Source organism: Lepidochelys kempii, chromosome 11 (genome assembly GCF_965140265.1).
Source record: "Lepidochelys kempii isolate rLepKem1 chromosome 11, rLepKem1.hap2, whole genome shotgun sequence".
NCBI lineage: Eukaryota > Metazoa > Chordata > Testudines > Cheloniidae > Lepidochelys > Lepidochelys kempii.
Window position 1 is genome coordinate 62,999,655 of NC_133266.1, and position 20,820 is coordinate 63,020,474.

The following is a 20,820-nucleotide window of genomic DNA, read 5'->3' on the forward strand; positions in this document are numbered from 1 at the left end:
TTCTCCATTTACTCCGTATTTCCCATTCCCTTCTGTTTTGTTCAGATTATACTGTCCCTTCCAAATTAAGTTCTCTTCTATACAGATAGTTGTTCATCCCTTTCCAAAGGCTGATGATTTCATAGTGAAAATCTTGCATCAAGCGTGCCATATAATAATCTCCTGAATCTTACATATGGTGCAGCAGAATAATAGGAGTTTGTATAGCACCTAGCATGTTGCGATCCTGATCCTGACAGGAAACCTCTAAATGTTACTGCTTATATAAACACACTATATAAGAAAAAGTCAGATCTAGTGAGTTGCTATCATTTTGTAGCATGCCTGGCTCCGTTTGGATCATCACACACTAAATAAAGCCAGCCAAGTGTCCGGTCAGCGTTACATACAAACGAAAAGGAATAAAAGTCTTCCCCCAACAGACATGGTTTTAATTTTCATGGAAAGGAGTGAATCCTTTTGATCCGGCATGTTGTCTTTATACACGAGTTGAGTGATCTTCCTTCTGCTTGGTCTGAACCCCATACTGAGAACTCTTTGTCTGTAAGCGCCATCCTGCCCTTTCTGCACAGAGCAGTAACTGGCAAATGGCTCTTGTATTACTCACAAGCGAGCTACCAGCCAAAGTAAAATATCTTGCAATCATTTCAGATCCCCTAGTTCAGCTACTGACTGAGCCAAGTGGCTAGTGGCCATTGGCACTGTCGGCCAAATTCACAATCAACAACAACATTATACCGACGACAGATCCAAGCAGGCTGCATGCGAAAACAAAGAACCAAGCGAGATGACTGCTTCTTGTCTATAATTTTGGGTGTTGGGGCTGGGAGGAGACAGCTTGAGCCGTGTACAATATATAGCCCAGAATTTCCCAAGCCACTCCCCTCTAACATTTACTGTCTCTGTGTTGGAGGCAGTTTGACTCTCTCCTTGTGTTAGCTTTGTTGTTTGGAGTGATCAGATTTAAGCTCCTGATCATACTACATATGCAGTCGTGGAAGGAGATCCTGTTACAATGCAGTGATCCTCAAACCATGCCCATGGCTTTCACACTGCTCTTAAAATGAAGTGAGGTGTCCCACCGCGACGGCACAACAGAACTGTGCTTTACAACTGTTCCTGGGGACAGCTGTGATGTAACTGAGTCCACCACTAGGGCTGTATCTGTAGCATAGGCAGGACATTCGTGGAGAAAGTTCCGCAGTTGGGTATTCTTCATGCTTTCAGAACCACCTCTGTCACTGGCCTTTCTCTGTGAAAGCCAAGTAGGACCTCTTCCGAAAGCCAAGAAATAATCTGTGATCTTATTCTGATATCTTTGTTTACACCTATTGGCACTTCAGTCCACAAGTAAACACACTGAAGCCAGTGGGATGATTTGTGGGCTAGGACCTCTATTCAGCACAGGTAAGGCTCTCCAGATTCAAGGCCATAGTGAGAAACACTTCTCCCCACCCATAAACTATAAAACATTTGAAATACAGATGGGCTGAGGCAATGATCTTGGTTGGCTACAGGTTTGGAGTTCAGGCTTAATGTTGAACCAGGTCGACGGCTTGTAGTTCAAAAGCATCAAAAACACGGTGGGCTGTTCTTGCAAGATTTTGATTCCAAACAGTGGAAATTTCACAAGATCAGTAACTTTTGCAAGTCCCCCAATCTTAGATATTGAAAATTTCATGAGGTCAGCCCTTTCTTGTGAAATGTGTCTCATTCTCTGCCAACCTGTGTGACATCTGAAGTGGATCCAGAAGATAGCTCACTTCTGGTTTTAGAGCAGAAGCTACAGTGGCTTTGGCTCTGGAGAGATCAGGGTTTCAAATCTGAAACACACATTAACATTGATGGTTCTGGTGGGGGCACTCTCTCCAGTGTAAACGTTTTGACTGATATATGTAGTCTGACAGTGGTGACAGGTGTCTGTCTTACTGCAAAGTATTCTCAAAATGGAGCCTAATGCCAGAGGTGGTAAAACATTTACCCCCCTGCTCAAGCGCACATTGATGGGGCTACTCCTTCATTGGCTGAATCACAAGTGAGGTTACTTGTGGCAACATGGCTCCCACCACTGGGAGCATTCAGAATGCCCATATTAATGATTAAAAAAAATCCATTTTTACATTACGATTTATGTTTTACACCATGTAACTTCTTAAATGCTACTGAGAGCAAGATGGATGCAGCTCTCAACAATCCACAGATATGTTTGATTTACTGCACTGGTCCAACGTGCTTCTTTTCACGTTGCAGGACCAACCTAGCGTCTAGGAATCCGCTTGTACAATACAATCGTGAATTAAATGTGCAGTTATCGTTAAGAGGCCACACATTTTCATGTAAAATTGAAGAAACTGATTACAGCAATCCCTCTGGAAACGAGAATAATCACATGATAAGATAGTGCTAATGGGAATTTATTGTCGCCTATCACATGTGAAGCTTAGAACAAAGCAGTGATACTAGTCGATTTCACAGTTATTATTGTCAATGAATATTGCAACCAAAAAGCTTCTAGGGACTATAAATAGATGACAGGGGATTGTGGGTTCTCAATCGCCAAATCTAAGCCAATTTGGTATGCTGCAAATAGCTTAGACCGTGAAACTCACACACCCCATTATTAAATATTCCCCAAAACAACCACCTAATCTCCCTCTTTACAGCCTAATCTCTTGTTCCCTTTTCCCCATACCCACACACAGCGCTCAGATTCACCAGTACATTCTGGCTCCTTTGCATCACTAGAGCAGCCAAACAGAGCCAGAATTTATGAGTGTATCCAGCCAGTTCTCTCTCTCTCTCTCTCTATATATATATATTTTCAGATTTAGAATACAATCTTTGGATTTTTTTTTTAAAGTTACCTACAATATTTTCCATTTCAACCAAATAAGACTTGACTGAAATTAAAATTTTACAAGGCACCTGTGGAAACGAGGCATCCAAATCCCATATTTCAGTAACAACCATTTGAATGGGAATTGGGCATCCCATTCCCTTAGGCAACCTGCACCGATTTTGCACCAGAACCCGGTAAGCAGATCTCAGCGACACGTAAGACAACAACAGGTAAAGCATGAATTCCCCCTTCTCTTCAGACACAGATGCAGGCCTACAACATTTTTCCACCGCGGCCCCCATTTCATAGCTAGAGGCTTTGACTTTTGGGAAGAGAGGAAGGCTTTTAAAAAAGAGAAATAAAAGGAGACCATAATGGCTAGGTGGCAGGAGAACAAGGAGAGAGAGAGGCATCCTACACCAGTACCTGTGTGAGTCCTCTGATGAGCCTTTAAGTGGGAGCTCTTTGTATAAACCTTCCGGCACCCGTTAAACTGACAGCGATGAACCCTCTTCTTGTTTTCCGGGGATGCCTCGGCCCCTGCCCCTCCTTGCTCACCGTCATTCTGCCCACTCTTTATCGTGCCTGCTGTTGCCACCGCCGCCACTCCCACCTTGACTGAGCTGAGCGATGCCTTCTTGGCCACCAGTTTCAATGTCACCGTGCCGTCCACTGCGGAGAGAGTTTGTGGGGTTTTTACCAGATGGCGGCTGAGCTCAGGAGAGGAAGGGGGCGTTAATGAGGTCACTGCGTTGAGTTGGGCCTGGTTGACAGCAGCGTAACCCTCTATGGAAGAGCCGGTGGGCTGCAAGCTGAGGCACGTCGCAGACAGCAGTTTGTCTCGTGACAGGATAAGGTCCATGTTGGTGCTTTTGTCGCATGTACTCGTCTCCACTGGAAACAGGATGGGGTCCAGCCGTCGGATACTGTCCTCTGAGCCTGGAGGAGAGGAGGTGTGAAGGAAACAGTCCAAATCCTCGCCAAAGTTCTCTGAGATCTTCCTTGGCTCCGTCTGAAGATAACGTTCCAACTCAAGGCATGTCTGCAGGGGGGACGGGGAGGGAGGGAAAGAAACCATCATTAGAAACCCATCTCAGCATTAACCCTCAGCTGCGGCAGGAGGCTAGGCATGGTAATCTCTCTGTGTCCAGAACAGTTCAGAGATAACATTTATACACACCAAAGTGGTCATGCACAAAGAAACGAGATAAACCTACTCCTGCGGTACAGACCAGCTTTGGAACTACGTTGTGATGCAATGCATGTAATAAACTGCAGAGCCATAGGAAGAGTGTCCGGTGCACTTTCTGATTGCCTCACCTGCACTCTGCCCACTAATCTGTCTCCACATGGAATTATTCTAACAAGCCAAACCTCTGAGCAGCTTCAGGTAGCCATCAGTTTTTTAAAAAGTAACATTTCCAGAGAATTGTTTAATCTTTCTTCACACAAATGTGGGATTTCACCCCCAAAATTACCCCAATCCAAAGCACTGCTCTAGCTATTTTAGGTCATTTTTAGAGGTTTTTCTGGCTCCCTGTACAGTGGAGCACACCTGGCTTTTACTTAAACAAGCACACATCATTTACAAAAAGCTTGATTATGGTGGAGTTAAGGTGGCCACTGCACAAAACTTGCCATCACCTCTCTTTTACAAACTATGAGCATGGACATAATGCTGTGGTGCAAAGGCTTTCTCACCCTGAGGTCAGGAGGACCACCTGACTTAAAAGTGGCCAAATGAGGGCCAATAAAGCCTTTCAGCACATCATACCCTCAGGTATTCTTATTTTTACAGAAAATAGTTAGAAATAGTTTGGGAAGTTTTACAGAGTTTAATTAGTGCTATTTTTCACACTCCTCTACCTGAAAAGCCTGGCCCTGTTCGCATCTTGATTCTAAATCTACAAGAGTTGGCATGAGACAAATCATCTACCTAATTCATTTTTGAAACCTCTACAAATTATCCCTGAAAGAGCATGTTCATATCATAGAATCATAGAAGATTAGAATTGGAAGAGACCTCAGGAGGTCATCTAGTCCAACCCTCTGCTCAAAGCAGGACCAACACCAACTAAATCATCCCAGCCAGGGCTTTGTCAAGCCGGGCCTTAAAAACCTCTAAGGATGGAGATTCCACCACCTCCCTACGTAACCCGTTCCAGTGCTTCACCACCCACCCAGTGAAACAGTGTTTACTAATATCCAACCTAGACCTCTCACACTGCAACTTGAGACCATTGCTCCTTATTCTGTCATCTGCCACCAGCTGAGCTCCATCCTCTTTGGAACCCCCCTTCAGGTAGTTGAAGGCTGCTATCAAATCCCCCCTCACTCTTCTCTTCTGCAGACTAAACAAGCCCAGTTCCTCTCCTCTCCTCTCCTCATAAGTCATGTGCCCCAACCTCTTGATAATTTTTGTTGCCCTCTGCTGGACTCTCTCCAGTTTGTCCACATCCTTTCTTACCATAGATGGTAAGGTTGGGTTATTAGTGTGAGATTTTTCAAAGGAGTCTGTGGGAGTTGGATGCCCAATTAAATCTAAGCCTGTAAATCCAATACCTTTCAACACCTGGGCCAGAAACAAAAGCCTCAAACCATCCGAAACAGGAAGAGAGGTGAGAGACTCTTGGCTTCACGGTATAAAGGTCTCATCAGCAGGGGTATAAAGAGCTCCCACTGATAGTTCTGGGAAGTGTCTGAGTTACTTTTAACCCATCATGGATCTAGGAATGGGTATTGCCTATTTCACATGTAATTTTGTGGGAGAAATGTCATGGCTAGGGAAAGGAGGAAATATTTTGCAGGCCATTCATTTTTTATTTGTTTTTAAATGGTAGCTGTTTGAAGCAGCTTAGAGGCCTGAAGCAGAAAGATGGAGCCATGGGCACAGTGCAGGTAAGGCATTCAAACTGCATAACAAATAGTAACGTGGCGCTGCAGTGTATCACATGGATATCATTTACATAACTGTGTGTTTTGTGTTACCTCTCTGTGCACAGGGCTGGAGCCAGGAGCTCGGCAGATCAAATCTTAGTTGGTTCTGACCTCTATCCCCCTAGTCTTTAACAGATCATTTCTTTCTCTGCCTCAGGTTTGCAGCCTATAAAATGGAGGTGTTACTTCCTTATCCACCACTTGGGGTGTTCTGAGCTACAGGGTTTGTAAAAGCACTTTGAAGAATGAAGTGCTAAGCACTAATTCTCCCGGGTTTGAACATGGTGTGGTCCGCCACTAATAACAGAGGGCCAGGGTTTTCAGAAGTAACTAATGGGTGCCCAACTTGAGACACGGCAGAGAGGCTGAGCGCTCGGTCCTTTCTGCAAATTAGGACCCTTGTGTGAAGCTGGGCACCCAAAACCTGAGATACCCCAAAATCACTAGTTGCTTTGGAAAGTCTTGGCCTTACTCTGTATTTTGTACTGGCCGTGTACAGTAGGATAGGGGAAGGTTTGAGCCAGTACCTAACACTTTCCCTGCAGCCCCATCAGGGGCTTTGGCACAAGGCAGAACTTCCATTTTTTAAAATATGGGTTTGTAGCTCTCTTATTATTATTATTATTTATTTGCATTCTCATAGTGCCTATGAGCCTGGTCATGAACAAGAACCCCCTGGTGCTGGGCGCTGGTCCAAACAGTTTAGAGTCTAATGGTTCAAAATAACATCTTCCAAAGGAAATCTAATCCAATGCTGTCTTTACAGCCCTGTCTATATTGGGCAAGGTTTACAACAAAATATTCCAACTGGTTTTGGCACCAACAGGACCCTGGCATAATGAGGCTCTTGCAGCTGGATACATTTCTAGTCAACATCCCCATTTAGCTGAACCTGCCTTGAAGAAAGTCTAACAAAAAATGATTATAAAAAGGAGGCTGCCCTCCAGAGCCTTGCCCACGGTCAGGCTCCCACCAGTAGCCCTGATAGGAACTGCTTTGTAATTATGCTTAGTGTACACACAATCACTGAATCTGCAAATAAACAGAAATGCTGAGCCAGACACTCGGCTGACCCCAATCAGTGTAATTCCACTGCAGTCAATGGATGTGTACTAATCTACATGAGCCCAAGGATCTGGCCCCAATGCTGTCCTCTCATTGGGATGCTGACTCTAGTGACTGTTCAGATAGCAATCTTGTCAATTGTTTCATTGCTGACTGCAGAGGGGCCTGGCTAATCGTATGTGGAGCTTGAGTCACGCGCACACCATTTCTCTGAGCCGAGTCCTGGACCCTGAGTAAACATCTGATCCCATAGGTTTGCTCCAAAAAGAGCACATGCCCTTTTCACAGAGATGATTGTACTTCTATTGACTTTGGTTGCCACCCGGTATGATGGTAAGGGGGAAAGGTCAAAAGAAGAGGATAAAGCACAGTTATTCATAAAGCTCTCTCAGGCCTGGTCTATAGGAATTAGCACCAATCTAAGCAACTATTGCAGTTGGACCCATATAAATCATTTCATGCACCCATGCAAATCATTGCACCCATACAAAGGCTTTCCTTGTCTACACTGGTACAGATACCTTGGCTGCTGAAACTGGGGCGAATTCCCTGTGTAGACACAGGCTATTTCTACGTGTCTATTTATCTGCTTACGTGGCCTGCATTACACTAGTATGTGAGTGCCTCACAATCTTTAATGTATTTATCCTCACAACTATCCTCTTCTTTAGGGAAGCACTATTATCCCTATTTATCACATGGGTATCTGAGACACCGAGACCCCAAATGACTTGTTCAAAGTCACACCTGGGGGTCTGTGGTGCAGCAGGAGATTGAATCCAAATCTCCCAGGTCCCAGGCTACTGCTCTCACCTCAGAGCACCTCTCTCTGGAGATATTGGAAGGGTAACTCCTGGGATGCACTGGGGGTCTCGGTTTATATTGCCACTGGGGATGCTACATTCCACAAGGAACTGAAGAGACTGCAACCAGCAGCTGATCCCTTTATTTTTCAGTTAGCATTTGAAGTACAGTGGCCGGGAAGCGCTGAAACCAGGCCCTCAGGTTTGATAATTTGCAAAATCCAAGAATAATGTTATGAAAGCTAATCTGGTACAAGACAGATGCTAAGAACCTGAGACTTCTGTCATCTCTCTGTGATGTGTGGCTCCGCTGACAATCCTGTTTCAGGAGTCGAGAAATTGCTTATTTGTCTTCCCCTCCCCCCCTTCAGTTAGTTTCTTTGGAAGGGTTCCCATTTCCTGCTGCACAATGCAAATCAGCCCCTGGAACATCCGCCCATTTCATCCTCTGAGGTTTCTCTGCTTGTGGAGGAGAAGAGGAAGCTTGAAACTCCTGGAGTCAGCATTAAACACTTGGGCAAGTTGTAAGAGCGTCACATGTTGCTGTTGCCTAACTTCCCTGGCTACATGTGATTGTCGGAGATGCTTTTTGCTGCAGCCTTCCCCCTTTAAATGAATGCTGAGGATTTCTTTTGCGGGAAAGGCCCCAGTCTGTGGACATTCACTTACTCTTCCCCTCCCACTCACTGACAAATCATACAAGCCACAGCAGAAATGTGCACTACTAATGAGAGAGCATTGATCAGCTGCAAGATGAACAACTGTTTCTTGAACCAGTTACAGATCCCATGGATATTGCTGTTGTGGGCACCAGTAACAATTTTATAAGCCTGTCATTCACAGTCCTACTCTGCCACTTCTCTCAGCAAACTGAAACCCGAGGCAGCAAGAATCACAATTAGAATCTGCGGCACCGGACCACAAAAGCTACTGTCCCTGGGCTATTCGTGCATTTGCTAGACAAGAAGAAGGCAGGGCACCTTCAGAAAAGAGGAGGCCTGTTTTCTATTTAAACTAGGATCCTGGAACTGCAGGCAGTGGATCCAATATGGGATCCCAAATCTCTCCAGATGCATGATAACAGGTAGTGGGGGCAGATTTTCAAAAGGCACACATTGGAGTCAGGCACCCGGCTCCCATTGACTTTGAATGAGGTGGGCTCCTTTGAAAATCTCCCCCCTTAGGGAAAAAAGAAACAAGTTTGTCAGCAGCCCTGCTGCTTGTTTCATTTTGTCTTTCTCTTCCAGCTACCCACTGTCTCTTGGGAGAGACACAGAGATTCAGGGGTTAATAAATAAAAAGCTCTGGAGAGAGAGACAGAGCATAATCTTAGGTTCCAGCAAAGAGACACCGACAGAGACACAAGGCCATTAAATCCAATGACAAGTCACATGAAATTTCAATTGCGCTGACATTGGAAAGGCTGTGTCCTCTCTTCTCATTTCCCACAGAGGGAACAGAGAGGCACTGTCCCTTTAAGGCAGGATTACCCCCACCATGACAACAATAGTGGTCCTGACAGTTTTTCAGCTTCACCACCAATTTTCCATAAAGAGCAATTTCTCGGCGAGCCCTTTTCAGGCAAGGCCTGACGCTTCAGAAACCTGTAATTATTCTTGGCTCCCCACCCCCCGCCGTCTTTGCACCTGTGTCAGTTCAAGACACCAGCTGGTCATGTCTTGCCTTCTGCCTCTGAAATCCAAAACCAGCCAAAGGAGCCCATCTCCCCACAGAGGGAAAGAAAACAACCACAAGAAAAAGAAACAATATAATGGGCAGGAAAAGGGGGAACCCAACTCCTACCCTCATCCCTCCACCAAGGCAATAGGAAAAAAAACATTGAGCCAAGAAAGGCCTCCATCTAATCAGCATTAGAAACAAAGCCGTTAACAAAAAGGAAGGGGTATGACAAGAGAGAACTCCAGCACCCTCCTTCCTGTACCCCCAACCACAGTCCCATTTGCTGTTGCCTTTGCTAAGAGCTGGTACTTTGGTGCAGGAACAAAGTTTCTTTACCCCGCACGCCCTTTTCTGCTCAGGCTGAATACCTTACCTGACTTTCCTCTCTACCCCAAGTCACTAGAGGAGGCATGGCTCTGGCTGCTGCCCTCGCTTGTCGAATTGTTAAACAACAAGCCACTTTCCTTCACCCCCGCCCCCACAATGCATTGTTATTGTTCTTAATTGCTAGGTTCATGAAGTCCGGCCTCTGCCTTCAGCCTTGACCTGGAGGAACATAGTGGGATCGTCCAAGGGACTGAAGGGAGTCAGATGCCGAGCTCTGATCCTATCGACCAGTTTTCGAGGTAAGAGGGTACCTCTGTCTCCATGCCCACTGAGTCCTTGGCTGCCCTGCCGGCAAGTGCACCCGTTACTGTCATTTTTGTGGTGGTGGCTGGTGTGATGTTGACCCGTCCATTGAGAATTGGACTGACTACCAGACTCCTCTTCTGAAGAGCCATCAGAGGGCAGCTTTCATTCACTTCTGAGCTGGGCTGATTTTGAACCTTGGTTGGAGAGGATATAGGTCAGAGGTGGGCAAACTATGGCCCGTGGCCACGTCCAGCCCGCGGGACCCTCCTGCCCAGCCCCTGAGCTCCTGGCCCAGGAGGCTGCCCCCCGGCCCCTGCCCCGCAGCCTCAGCTCACTGCGCCACTGATGCAATGCTCTGGGCAACAGGGCTGCGAGCTCCTGGGGCAGCTGCAGAGCTGGGCCTGACCCGGTGCTCTGTGCTGCGCGGTGTGTGGCTGCCTCCAGCCGGGCGGCACGGCTGTAGCGTTACCAGCCACCAGTGCACCAGGCAGCGCGATGGGAGCAGGGGGGTTGGATAGAGGGCAGAGGAGTTCGGAGGTGGGCGGCGGGGGCGTGGATAGGGGTCGGGGCAGTCAGAGGGTGGGGAACGGGGGGGCTGAATGGGGCAGGCGTCCCCAGGGGGCAGTCAGGAAGGAGGGCGGGTTGGATGGGGCGGCGGGGGGCAGGCAGGGGTTCCAGGGGCGGTCAGGGAGAAGGGGTGGTTGGATGGGGAAGAGGTCCCGGAGGAGCAGACAGGAATGAGAGGAGGGGTTGGATGGGGCAGCGGTGGGGGAGGGGGTTCCAGGGGCGGTCAGGGGACAGGGAGCGGGGCAGGGGGGTGGATGGGGCAGGAGTCCTGGGGGAGCCATCAGGGAACAGGGGGGTTGGATGGGAGATGAGAGGCGGGGGTGTGGGAGATAGGAGGCGGGGGCCAGGCAACGCCTGGCTGTTTGGGGAGGCACAGCCTCCCCTAACTGGCCCTCCATACAATTTCCGAAACCCGATGCGGCCCTCAGGCCAAAAAGTTTGCCCGCCCCTAATATAGGTGAAGTGTCCTCTCTTTGATGGTCAATCCCTTAGGATAAGCAGACTGTCTCTAAATGGCAAGAGTATGCTTTTATGGGGCAGAGGGGAATTCAGGTCCTGAATGAATAACTCAGTCCATAATCAAGGCCCATTGAGAGGTCTGTCTGGTGTACTTCAGGTTTCTGAAGTGCAGGAAGTCTACTGGACCTCAGCAGCCAACATCAGCAAGCATCTATATGATTTACAGCAATAAAGACTCTGAAGATTCCCGCTCAAAGAGGAAAATAGCTCACATCAGGTATGCAATAAGAACAGAGACCAGTGGTTGCCATCAGGGTGATTTTACAGGCTAGGGATAAAAAGTGACCGAAGGCTTCAATCCACCTGCCCCAATGAACAAGGGATCGTTTTCTTTGCACCTTGCTTCACAGTTCAGCCAGCTCAAAGTAAGGATGATTTACGAGTGACAGACAGGATGTGATTGTACTAGGCTCCATACTCACGCAAGGAGCTGGCTAACAGAGGATGGCAATCTCGCGTGTGGCCATTTCCTAAAATACCTCAGCCCGATTTCTCCATTGAAATACAATTGCAAGGGAAGTACTTTCTGAACATCACATGCTAGGAACCCTCACGTTCCAGACAGAACCCTGCCTGCCCTCACACAGATGCCTACCAGTGCCAATTGGTTCCTTAAAATGTATCCTAAAATACTGTGTGGTCTATATAGCACCCAAGTTAATGCAGGTGTTGCATACTTTGGTATTCCATTTAAACGTGTAGGGCTAGATCCTCAGATGGTGTAAACCTATGCAGCTCCAGTTACTTCACTATACCATTTTACACCAGCAGAGGATCTGGTCTGTATTTTATGATTCTACCTAAAGCTGTATTAGCACTGATCCAATATCAATCCAGAAACATATGCTGCCTAGTTTATGTAGTGCCTTACCTCTGGCTCTCATTCAATACGGAACAATTATTATTTATTGAAACACATCAGTATACTCTGGCCTGTACAGCACAAAGCCAGAAAAGCCCTGGTGCTTGTCTCTGAGTTGGAACTTACATGAGATATTATGGGTGCCATTTTCACGAGTGCTCCATGCTGGCCTAACTCTGCTCCTGTTGAAGTTAAAGGGACTTTTACCCCTGACATCAATGAGAGCAGAGTAAGGTAAACTCAGAACACTGTCAAATCCCACCCTATTGCCCCAATAGCACTCTACGGGCTTGTCTACATGGGCAATTATCCAGAAGAGCTATTCTTGAAAAAATCCAGAAGAGCTATTCTTGATTGTGGACATCTTTATTCCACAATAAGAGCAACCACACCTGGAGTTAAATTATGAATAGTTAGACCACTTTAAGTTCACACCCTATCTTACTCCGGATTAACTTTCCATGCGTAGACACGACCTCCGTGACAACAGCGTATATCTCAGATAACACCAGTGAAGGCAATGGAGTTTCTCCACATTTACAGCTGGGTAACATATTAGAATTTGGCCCATATGTCTGAGCCCTCTAAGAAAGCAAGTTCAGTTCAGAAGCATCTAGCTTCTCTGTGGAATCTTCATAATACTTAAAAATGTCTGAGTTGTTTTGGGAGTGAGGGAGCCACAAGGGAGATGGGGTGGGTAAAGGTCAGTACTGGATTAACAAAAGCCCAAATACCTAGAAGGAATTTAGGACAGAAACTCAATAAGGGACCTACTCGCTCTGTTCAGCTGATTCTTCTGTTTTATTGACACTATATTTTATTACATCTTGATTTTGAATTTTTCTAGCAGACCATAGGCAGTTCTCTTATCTGGAATGTGCTAGTTACTTTTAAGTGCCATTTTACTGCACATATAATGGGACATCAAGCACTGAACCTGGAAGTTATCCAAAACCTAATTAATAAATTTGGTACTTGGATTAGGCTGTGACAGAAAATGAAAATGTTGAATGTGCTGTATCTGCAGGTCTGAACTTCAGACTCAGTTTACACTATTTACAAGGATTCTTCCTGTAGGGGAGTTTATTAGAGCACCTGCTCTAGTTAAGGTCAATTTCCAACTCCCCTTCTAATTCCTGTTTTTCAGTTGCATGTAAAAAAGGTGTCATCTATAAACTACTGCACAAGTCTCATGATTGCAAAGAAAGCCTGCAGAACGTGAAAACCGAGACATCTGCCTGAATCTGAAGACAGCCTGAAACAATCATTCGGAAACCTGTAAAATCCCCTGCAGTCTGATCACAACAGTGTAAAGTGCCCACATACACTAGTTCACTGCTGATCAGATTGGCAGTAGCATCGAGTTAATGTAGCTCTCTCATTTTGGGCCACAACGGTGGATATTGGAATGGAGTACAGTGGGGCAACCCGTGGGTGGAGTGGGGGATGAGGAATTCTAGGCAAAGCCCCCATCCCCAAAATGCAAAATCTCCCTCTGCTGCTGTCCAAAAGAGGGAGTTAAAAAGATGCCTCTCCTCCCTATTACCAAAAGGCATAACCACCTCCTGAATAATATAAGCCAACACCGGCGATCATGACTTCCTGGGTTCCAAAAGCCATCATCTGTCCCTCACCCAGCTGCCAAAACCTCAAGCTTTTCTTTTTGGCAGCTCCTATAGTGCAGTTCTTAATTATCAATGCAAAAATCTGCAGCCCATTGAAAGCGTAACATTTGAGAGGGCATAAAATAAATTTAATTTAATATTTTTAAGGTCAGGCTTGACAAAGCCCTGGCTGGGATGATTTAGTTGGGGACTGGTCCTGCTTTGAGCAGGAGGTTGGACTAGATGACTTCCTGAGGTCCCTTCCAACCCTAATATTCTAGGATTCTGTGATCAAAATAAGCTACCCACAGTGAATGACACTGATTCGATTGGACTGGGCTAGATGGCAACTAAGTCGGGGGGGAAAGGCAGTGCTGGATAATTCTGTGATCTCTGCTGCATCATTTAGATCTAATGTGTCACTCAGGATACAGGGTTTATTGCTCACAATAAATTCCTTTTGTGCTGAAAATTTTCCCTGCATGGTCTCCACCCCAAAGGTGAACTTTCAAGGAAATATGTTTGGCAAAAATAGCCACTGTGTAACTCAACTGCAAAAAACACATTTTTTTACTGATCTGTTCCCATCACAATTAAAATGCTATACTTTCCCCAGATGTTGCAAACAGAATTTTTGGCATCTATGAGAACATAAAGATGCTGAAACCAGAAACTTCAAACTTGGCTTGTTTTGAAGATCTCCTTGATACTTAAGGCAGTCAAGATAAATTTTAATAAAACCAGTTCTGCAGCTTTAATTAATGCACAGAGAGTCATCATTTTACACACTGACAATACAGTTTTTCTGTCTTCTGTGGCGACATAATTTCAGGATGTAGCCAAGGATATCCCAGATTCCAAGGATCCTAATAAACTCAAAGGACCAGATATTCTGCTGCCATAAGTTGGCAAAGTTCCACTGATTTCAATGGAGCTACACCAATTTGTACCAGGGGAGAATCTGGCCAATGAGTCCTAAACCCAGGATGCTCCAAGTGTCTCAATTAGAAACCAGTCAGAACCTAGATCCTACCAAATGCAGGCCATCCCAAATCAAGCCATATCAAAACCTGGTCATTGAGTTAACAATCTAACAAACCTTGTTCCAAATGGCTACACCAGTTTTGCTCATTAAAATATATATAACTTTGGGGCGTGACCAAGCTTAGAAGATGCTTTGGTTAAGGATGGCTGAATTCCAAAGGTATCTGGATAAACATCTTTGGATTAAAGAAATGGACAGACTCTACACAGAATAGAAAAGGAGTACTTGTGGCACCTTAGAGACTAACAAATTTATTTGAGCATAAGCTTTCGTGATGCAAGTGAGCTGTAGCTCACGAAAGCTCATGCTCAAATAAATTGGTTAGTCTCTAAGGTGCCACAAGTACTCCTTTTCTTTTTGCGGATACACACTAACACGGCTGCTACTCTGTAAATAGAATAGCCAAGGGTATTTTTGTTGATTTTTTTTTTTAAAGAAACCAAGAAAAATTCCATGCAAAACCAACCACGCAAAAAACAAACAAACAAAAAAAATACCAGTAATGTCAGTATAGCAAGCATTCAGAAGTAAAGAACTTCCAAAAGTTACACCTGAGCATTCAACCTTAATGCTATCCTTCTGCATAAGCCAGGAAAACCATCAAATAGCAGCATAGAAATATACAATACAAACAAGAGTTTCCTACACAAAGTTACATACCAGCACAACTGGGTAATATAGATTGCAGGTAGCTAGATAAGGATAATATAAGAGAGAGGAAATACAGTGTTAGACTTTTGATGAAGAATCCTCTTATTTGTGTAACAAACCAGAATGGTTCGGTGTCAGTGGAAGACATGGCCTTAAGCTGCAAAATTAGGCCTAGCTGCAAACTTCACCTACATTTGTTAATATTTAGATTTCAGTGTTGTTTCCTGTTTGGGCCCATCTCTCGTTTAGAGTTATAAATAGTCAGAAGAGACAGTTAGCTTCTAACAATTGCTCAATCCAGCTCCCACTGTACTCAATGGATCAGGTCCCAGGGAGCACAGTAAAAATGCCATAAGAAGTGGATTAAATAAAAACGGTGCTGATGGCTGAGAACTTTAAAAAGTAGAGCCATATTCCAGGTCCTGATTCCACAATAGGGTCTACCCACATGGTGCAAGTGGGGCAAGAACCCATGCTGGTGGATAGCTCTGGACTGGCTCACAGACTCAGAATGTACTATTTAGAGTTGGTTAATTAAAATCCATGAGTAGCTTAAATTTCCTCCCCATCAACTAACATACATATGCGAATTAAGATTTCACTCTGCACTGTATTCAAAATTGCGAACAGTCACACTCAAACCATAAACTAAAAACTCAAGAAGATGTTTGATGAATAAACTCAAAATATGAGGCGTAACTAAAGTTATTAATATGAATTATTTCCTCTGCTCTAGTTTTAAGGTGTATCAACAAGGAGCAGCATTAAGTTGAAATTCCTAACCCAAAGGCTTGATTTCTCAATCTTAACTTTGGGTTAACAGGAGCCGGAGCCCAATTAGGCCACTGGGTGGCACCTGGAGGGGTGTGGGGCACAATTGGTGATCAAACCCTGCTGGGGCTTCAGGAAGGCAGGAGCAGAGGGCAGTGGAAAGAAAGGCAAGGGAGGAGGCCCAGGGGAAAGGTAACTAAAGGCTGATAGAAGTCTGAAACTAGGAGCAGTGAAGCCTGGGACTAGAGGTGGATTGTCCTGAGCCACTGGACTGGAGTTTGAGGGGCTGTAGAGGGAGAGGGAAGAACTTTACAGTCCCTCTCTGGGCACGAGAAAATGGAGCTGTCTGGAAGACACAGACTGGAGTAAGCGCCTCTGGCTTATCCTGCTGCAAGGGTAGGAACTGGACCCCTGAGGAGTATCCTAGAAGATGCTGCTTCTTACCAAGCACCCAGGAAGGGACTGAGGGGAAAGGCCTAAGGAAAGACGCACGGTAGGAAGGAGTCCAGGGAGGCAGCGGCAAGGTGTCTAACGGTGTGGAACTTGGCTGCTTTCTTAGCATCCCTGGACTGGAACCAAGAAGGTGGGCCTGGGTTCCCTCACCAGCCACAGGGAAGGCAGTATGAAGCCCCCTGATGTAAGGGGGACAATTCAGAGCCTGGAGAGAGAGGGGTGTAAGGACTGCTGCACCCAGAGTCAGGGGCCGGAGACCTGACACGAGGTCTTGTGGAGTTGTTTGGACTTTCTGTTACCATGAAAGAGTGTGGAACTAAAATGTGACCCGACTGGAGGGCTGAGTCGCAAGATGAGGCAACCTACCGCAGGATGGCATTACTGTCAGCAGGGGACTGTACAGCAGACAGAGCTGCTACATCAACTTAGCCACTAGGTGAGTCCTCTCTTCCTACAATGCCCATTCACTGTTAAATCTTTCGGCTCAAAAAATTGTTCACTTCTATATTATTTTTGGCTGCTGAGAGGAAGAGGTGGTGGGACCTGCCTGGGAAACAGGAAGCAGGGGTAAGGAGAGGAATGTGTTGTGGAACACAGTCAGGACAAATAGAATGAAGAGCATTTATACCATTTCTAAATCATAACAAACACATGGGAGCCAAACTATGACCCCAGTTACACTAAGATCAATGGTCTGAATTCAGCTTAGAGATTCAAACAGCCCAACAACTCTTAGATCAAAATCAATAAAAAAGCTAATGATTTGCCTTTTTTTGGTTTTATCTATTGGGTAATTTGTGGTGGTAATTTTTTTTAAAGCCATTAGCTATCTCACAAATGCAAGACAATGTGTATTCCATGGGGATAAAACACAAATCTCAGTGCAGAAAAAGCAGATTACAGTTTCAAGCTTCCAACTTGTTTACACTGAGCAAAAAAATCAGATTTTGTTTTTTTAAAGGATGGAAAAGGTAGCCAGATCCTTAGCTGGTGTAACTGGGCAACACCCCACTGCCTCCAGTTGCTCCCACCTACACCAGCTAAGCATGATGGCCTCTAGTCATTCCAAACCAGATCCTGCCTTTGGTTAGACACATAAAGAGTCACTGTGGTTGGGTGGATCTAAGTGAAGGCAGAACTTGGCATGTCCTGTAAAAGAACAAATTATTCTATTTGATGATGAATCTCCCATATTTTACTAATGCCAGTGTTACCAAAAAGGGAAAACAGGAAATACATAAAAGCAGCCACACACTGGTTTTGAATGTTATGGCTCCCTTCTACCCCCCAACCTCCCTCCCTCCCCTGCAACAACTACAGACACAGGGACCAGATTTCACGAGGTGACCTGCACATCCACGTCATCCACTGTCACTTGCCAGTCATAGATTTCATCACCTGTGCGTGGCCACCGTCTAACTGATTCTTCCTTCTCTCTTTGTATGGCAATTGATGCTAGTTGTTGTACGGGTTTGTTTTTCAAGTAGTTCTCTTTTAAAACTGCTTTATAAAGAATTTGCTCCCGAGTTCCAGCCCTCTGTGAATTGAGCCCAATTATTAAATCCTGGCGGTAGTGCACCCACAATGCAGGACTGGCCTGCCAAGCATTTAACTAGGGATTGCTTAATTCTCAGTTGTGCCTCATCGCTATTCTGTTAATGTACTGTCTAGCAGACACTGCAGCCAGTGGCTAAAGCATGGGACTTGGAGTCAGGAGACCCATGTTCCATTTGCCAGCTCCGCCACTCGTTTTCTGGATGACTTTGAACAAGCCACTTCAGCAACCTGGGCCATATCATCAGCGGATGTAAATTACTGCAGCTCCATATGCTATTGGTGAAATGGGCCTGTGGGGCCTTACCCACGTTTATAAAGCATTTTGAGATCTACCAATGAGCGAGTGCTGTTTAAGTGAAACATGAATAGCGGCAGTCAGTAAAAACAGAACCTAGAAGGGATGCAACGTCTTGTTGCTGGAAGCCAGCACTTCCTGGTGCCCATGTTGCATACCCTCCTGTAGTTAAGTCAAGACATCTTGATGTGCTGGGGCTTTGTTAGGTCATGTCATTGTGATAAGCCTATTATTACGTGCCTGCCCCAGGAACGCTCCCCGCTTTCTCTGCCCCTATAAGAAATACAGTAAGAGAGGCAGCAGACTAGCGCACGGAGTCCTTGGGTTTATTGGAAGCAGGATACCTAGGAGAGAGACCAGGGAAAGGAAGGCCGGGTGGTGGCGTATCCAGGATGAAAGGAGCTCTGACACTAAGATTTTAGAGATTTCTCTCCTAATGAGCACAGCCAAGTCAATGGGGGGGACGGGGACTGTCTGTCTGTCTGTCTCCAAGTCAGAAGCTTTTTTTCCCCCGCGTTTTCATGACACCCCTGCCCCGCCACAAAGTCAGGCTCTGTTCTATCTCTCTGATCTTATTTGCCACCTCCTCCCCCTCCCCACTGGCCGCTCCCATCATGAATCTTCCCTTGTAGGAATGACCATTTCTCAAATGCTGCCCTACTGGAAGAAGTACGTCTAGGTGAGGGTCACTGCATCTCTTAAACCCTGCCACCTTTGCTTGTTCTTATGCTTATTGCGGAATATCCCTGCAAAATATATTACAAAACGACACAGCCACGCACAATAGTGCCTTTCATCCCAAAGGATCCCAGAATACGTCACAAAACACCACCCTCTGAAAACAGAAATGCAGCCGCAGCCCCTGGATAGCACGGAGACAGTGTGGGGAGGAGGGTCTGGCCAAAGGCAAATCTCAACTCTTACATCAGTATCACAGGCTCTTTAATGTCCATGCAGAGCACAAAGATTCTCTGTCACTCAGGTCCCTGAGAAACCTGCTCCCAGCGAACGGCCTGGAACTCAGTGTCTCTCTTTCGGAGACAAAAGGCTGAGCTGATGCTGCTGGAATTTGAACATGTTGCTCTTGGGAATCCAAAATCTTGCAGCCTGCTGCTTAGGCAATTAAATCTTCCCCTCTGACACTGAATTCATTTTTTATATGCAGGAGCATCGTTGCTAACCGTTGACCCTGTGCAGATGGGGATGGCTGCCTTGTTCTACCGTCCACGGGTGCTCCCTCACCACCCCCCAGAAAGCAAGCAAAGGCAACCCACTTCCCTTACTTATGATCAAGGGAAAGAGGGAGAGTGTGTTGTATATGTGATATTAACATATACATACATCATACTCTGTATAGTTCTAGTCCTTCCAATTGTTGTAAACTTCCTATCTAAATTCTGCATTTCCCCTAGTTTTCCATGTACCTCTGTTTATTTCTCCGCTACACGAAGCTGGCTTTTCCCTCTTTTAGTTTTGCTTACCCCTCCCCTCTTTATCTTTCTGAGACAGGGCCGAAGCCCCTGATGTAATTGTGAGAAGGAATATCTGCAAATTGTGTTTTCTTATTACAAGGGGAAGAGTGGAAGTGTATTCTCTCTCTCTCTCTCTCTCTCTCTCTCTCTCTCTCTCTCTCTCTCTCTAAGCAGATCTAGTCTATAGTTTGGGGTAGGGGGACCTCTTTGGCAAGGTATATTTCTCTGACACTCTGTTTATCACCAGTACTGCCCAGTTAAAGCCATTTTTAATAGCCCCCAAAGTGGACTCTGTTGTCATCACAAACATTTTCAGACTCCTGGTAGCACGCTCTTGTACAGCCCCGCTAAACACAAACATCATTTTCCCCAAGTACAAATTACAGCTTTCAAGAGCTGCAATTTTATTTTGGATATAAACATACGAAAGTTACCTTGACTCCAGCAGACGCATAGCACAGAGACCACAGGACAAGCACCTATCCTTGGCATGTAAAATTTCTGGAAGCCCTTAATACTTTAATATTACCTGGGCCCAGCTTCCAAAAACACTATGACAATGTCAGAGTACTATGGAAGAATTAAAGTTCTTAAATATTCCCCTACCCAAATAGGAATGAAGTAACCAAATTAGGCACAGGAGGTGTGGGAAGCCCCAGAATTGCAAATAAAATAAATGCATTTTAAAATGAAAGGCCCAAGATCAGAGTTCACAGGTTCCTCTAGCTATCATTGTCCTATGTGCTCGAGCCAAGATTTTCAAGAGAGATGAGTGACTCTGGGTGCCCAACCTGAGACCCCTTCGAAGGGCAGTTTCTTTAAGGTGTCTCCAGTTGAGCATCCAAATACAGAGCCTCCCACTGTCCCCTGTCACTGTTGAAAATCTTGGCTTCCTGCTGATCCATCTATTTCATCCATGTAGGGTGTCCATCATAATTATTTATTTGTATTGCCGTTCCCAGTCAGTGACCAGGACCCCATTGTGCTAGGTGCTGTACAAACACAGAACAAAACGAGAGCTTACGATCTGAGCACCAGGACTGATAGGTACAGATCCAAGTAAGAGG

The 20,820-nt window shown here is 45.6% G+C and overlaps 1 protein-coding gene across 3 annotated transcripts in view; it reads right to left on the minus strand.

Annotated features, from left to right (window-relative positions):
• Positions 1-20,820, minus strand: part of KLF7 (KLF transcription factor 7) — a 66,958-nt gene that overhangs the window by 21,174 nt on the left and 24,964 nt on the right. For 2 of the 3 annotated variants that reach the window (XM_073306618.1, XM_073306617.1), the window contains exon 2: positions 3,266-3,881. In XM_073306618.1, coding sequence (XP_073162719.1) covers positions 3,266-3,881 — 616 coding nt within the window. The remainder of the gene's footprint in view (positions 1-3,265; positions 3,882-20,820) is intronic. The other variant, XM_073306620.1, reaches the window with a different exon arrangement.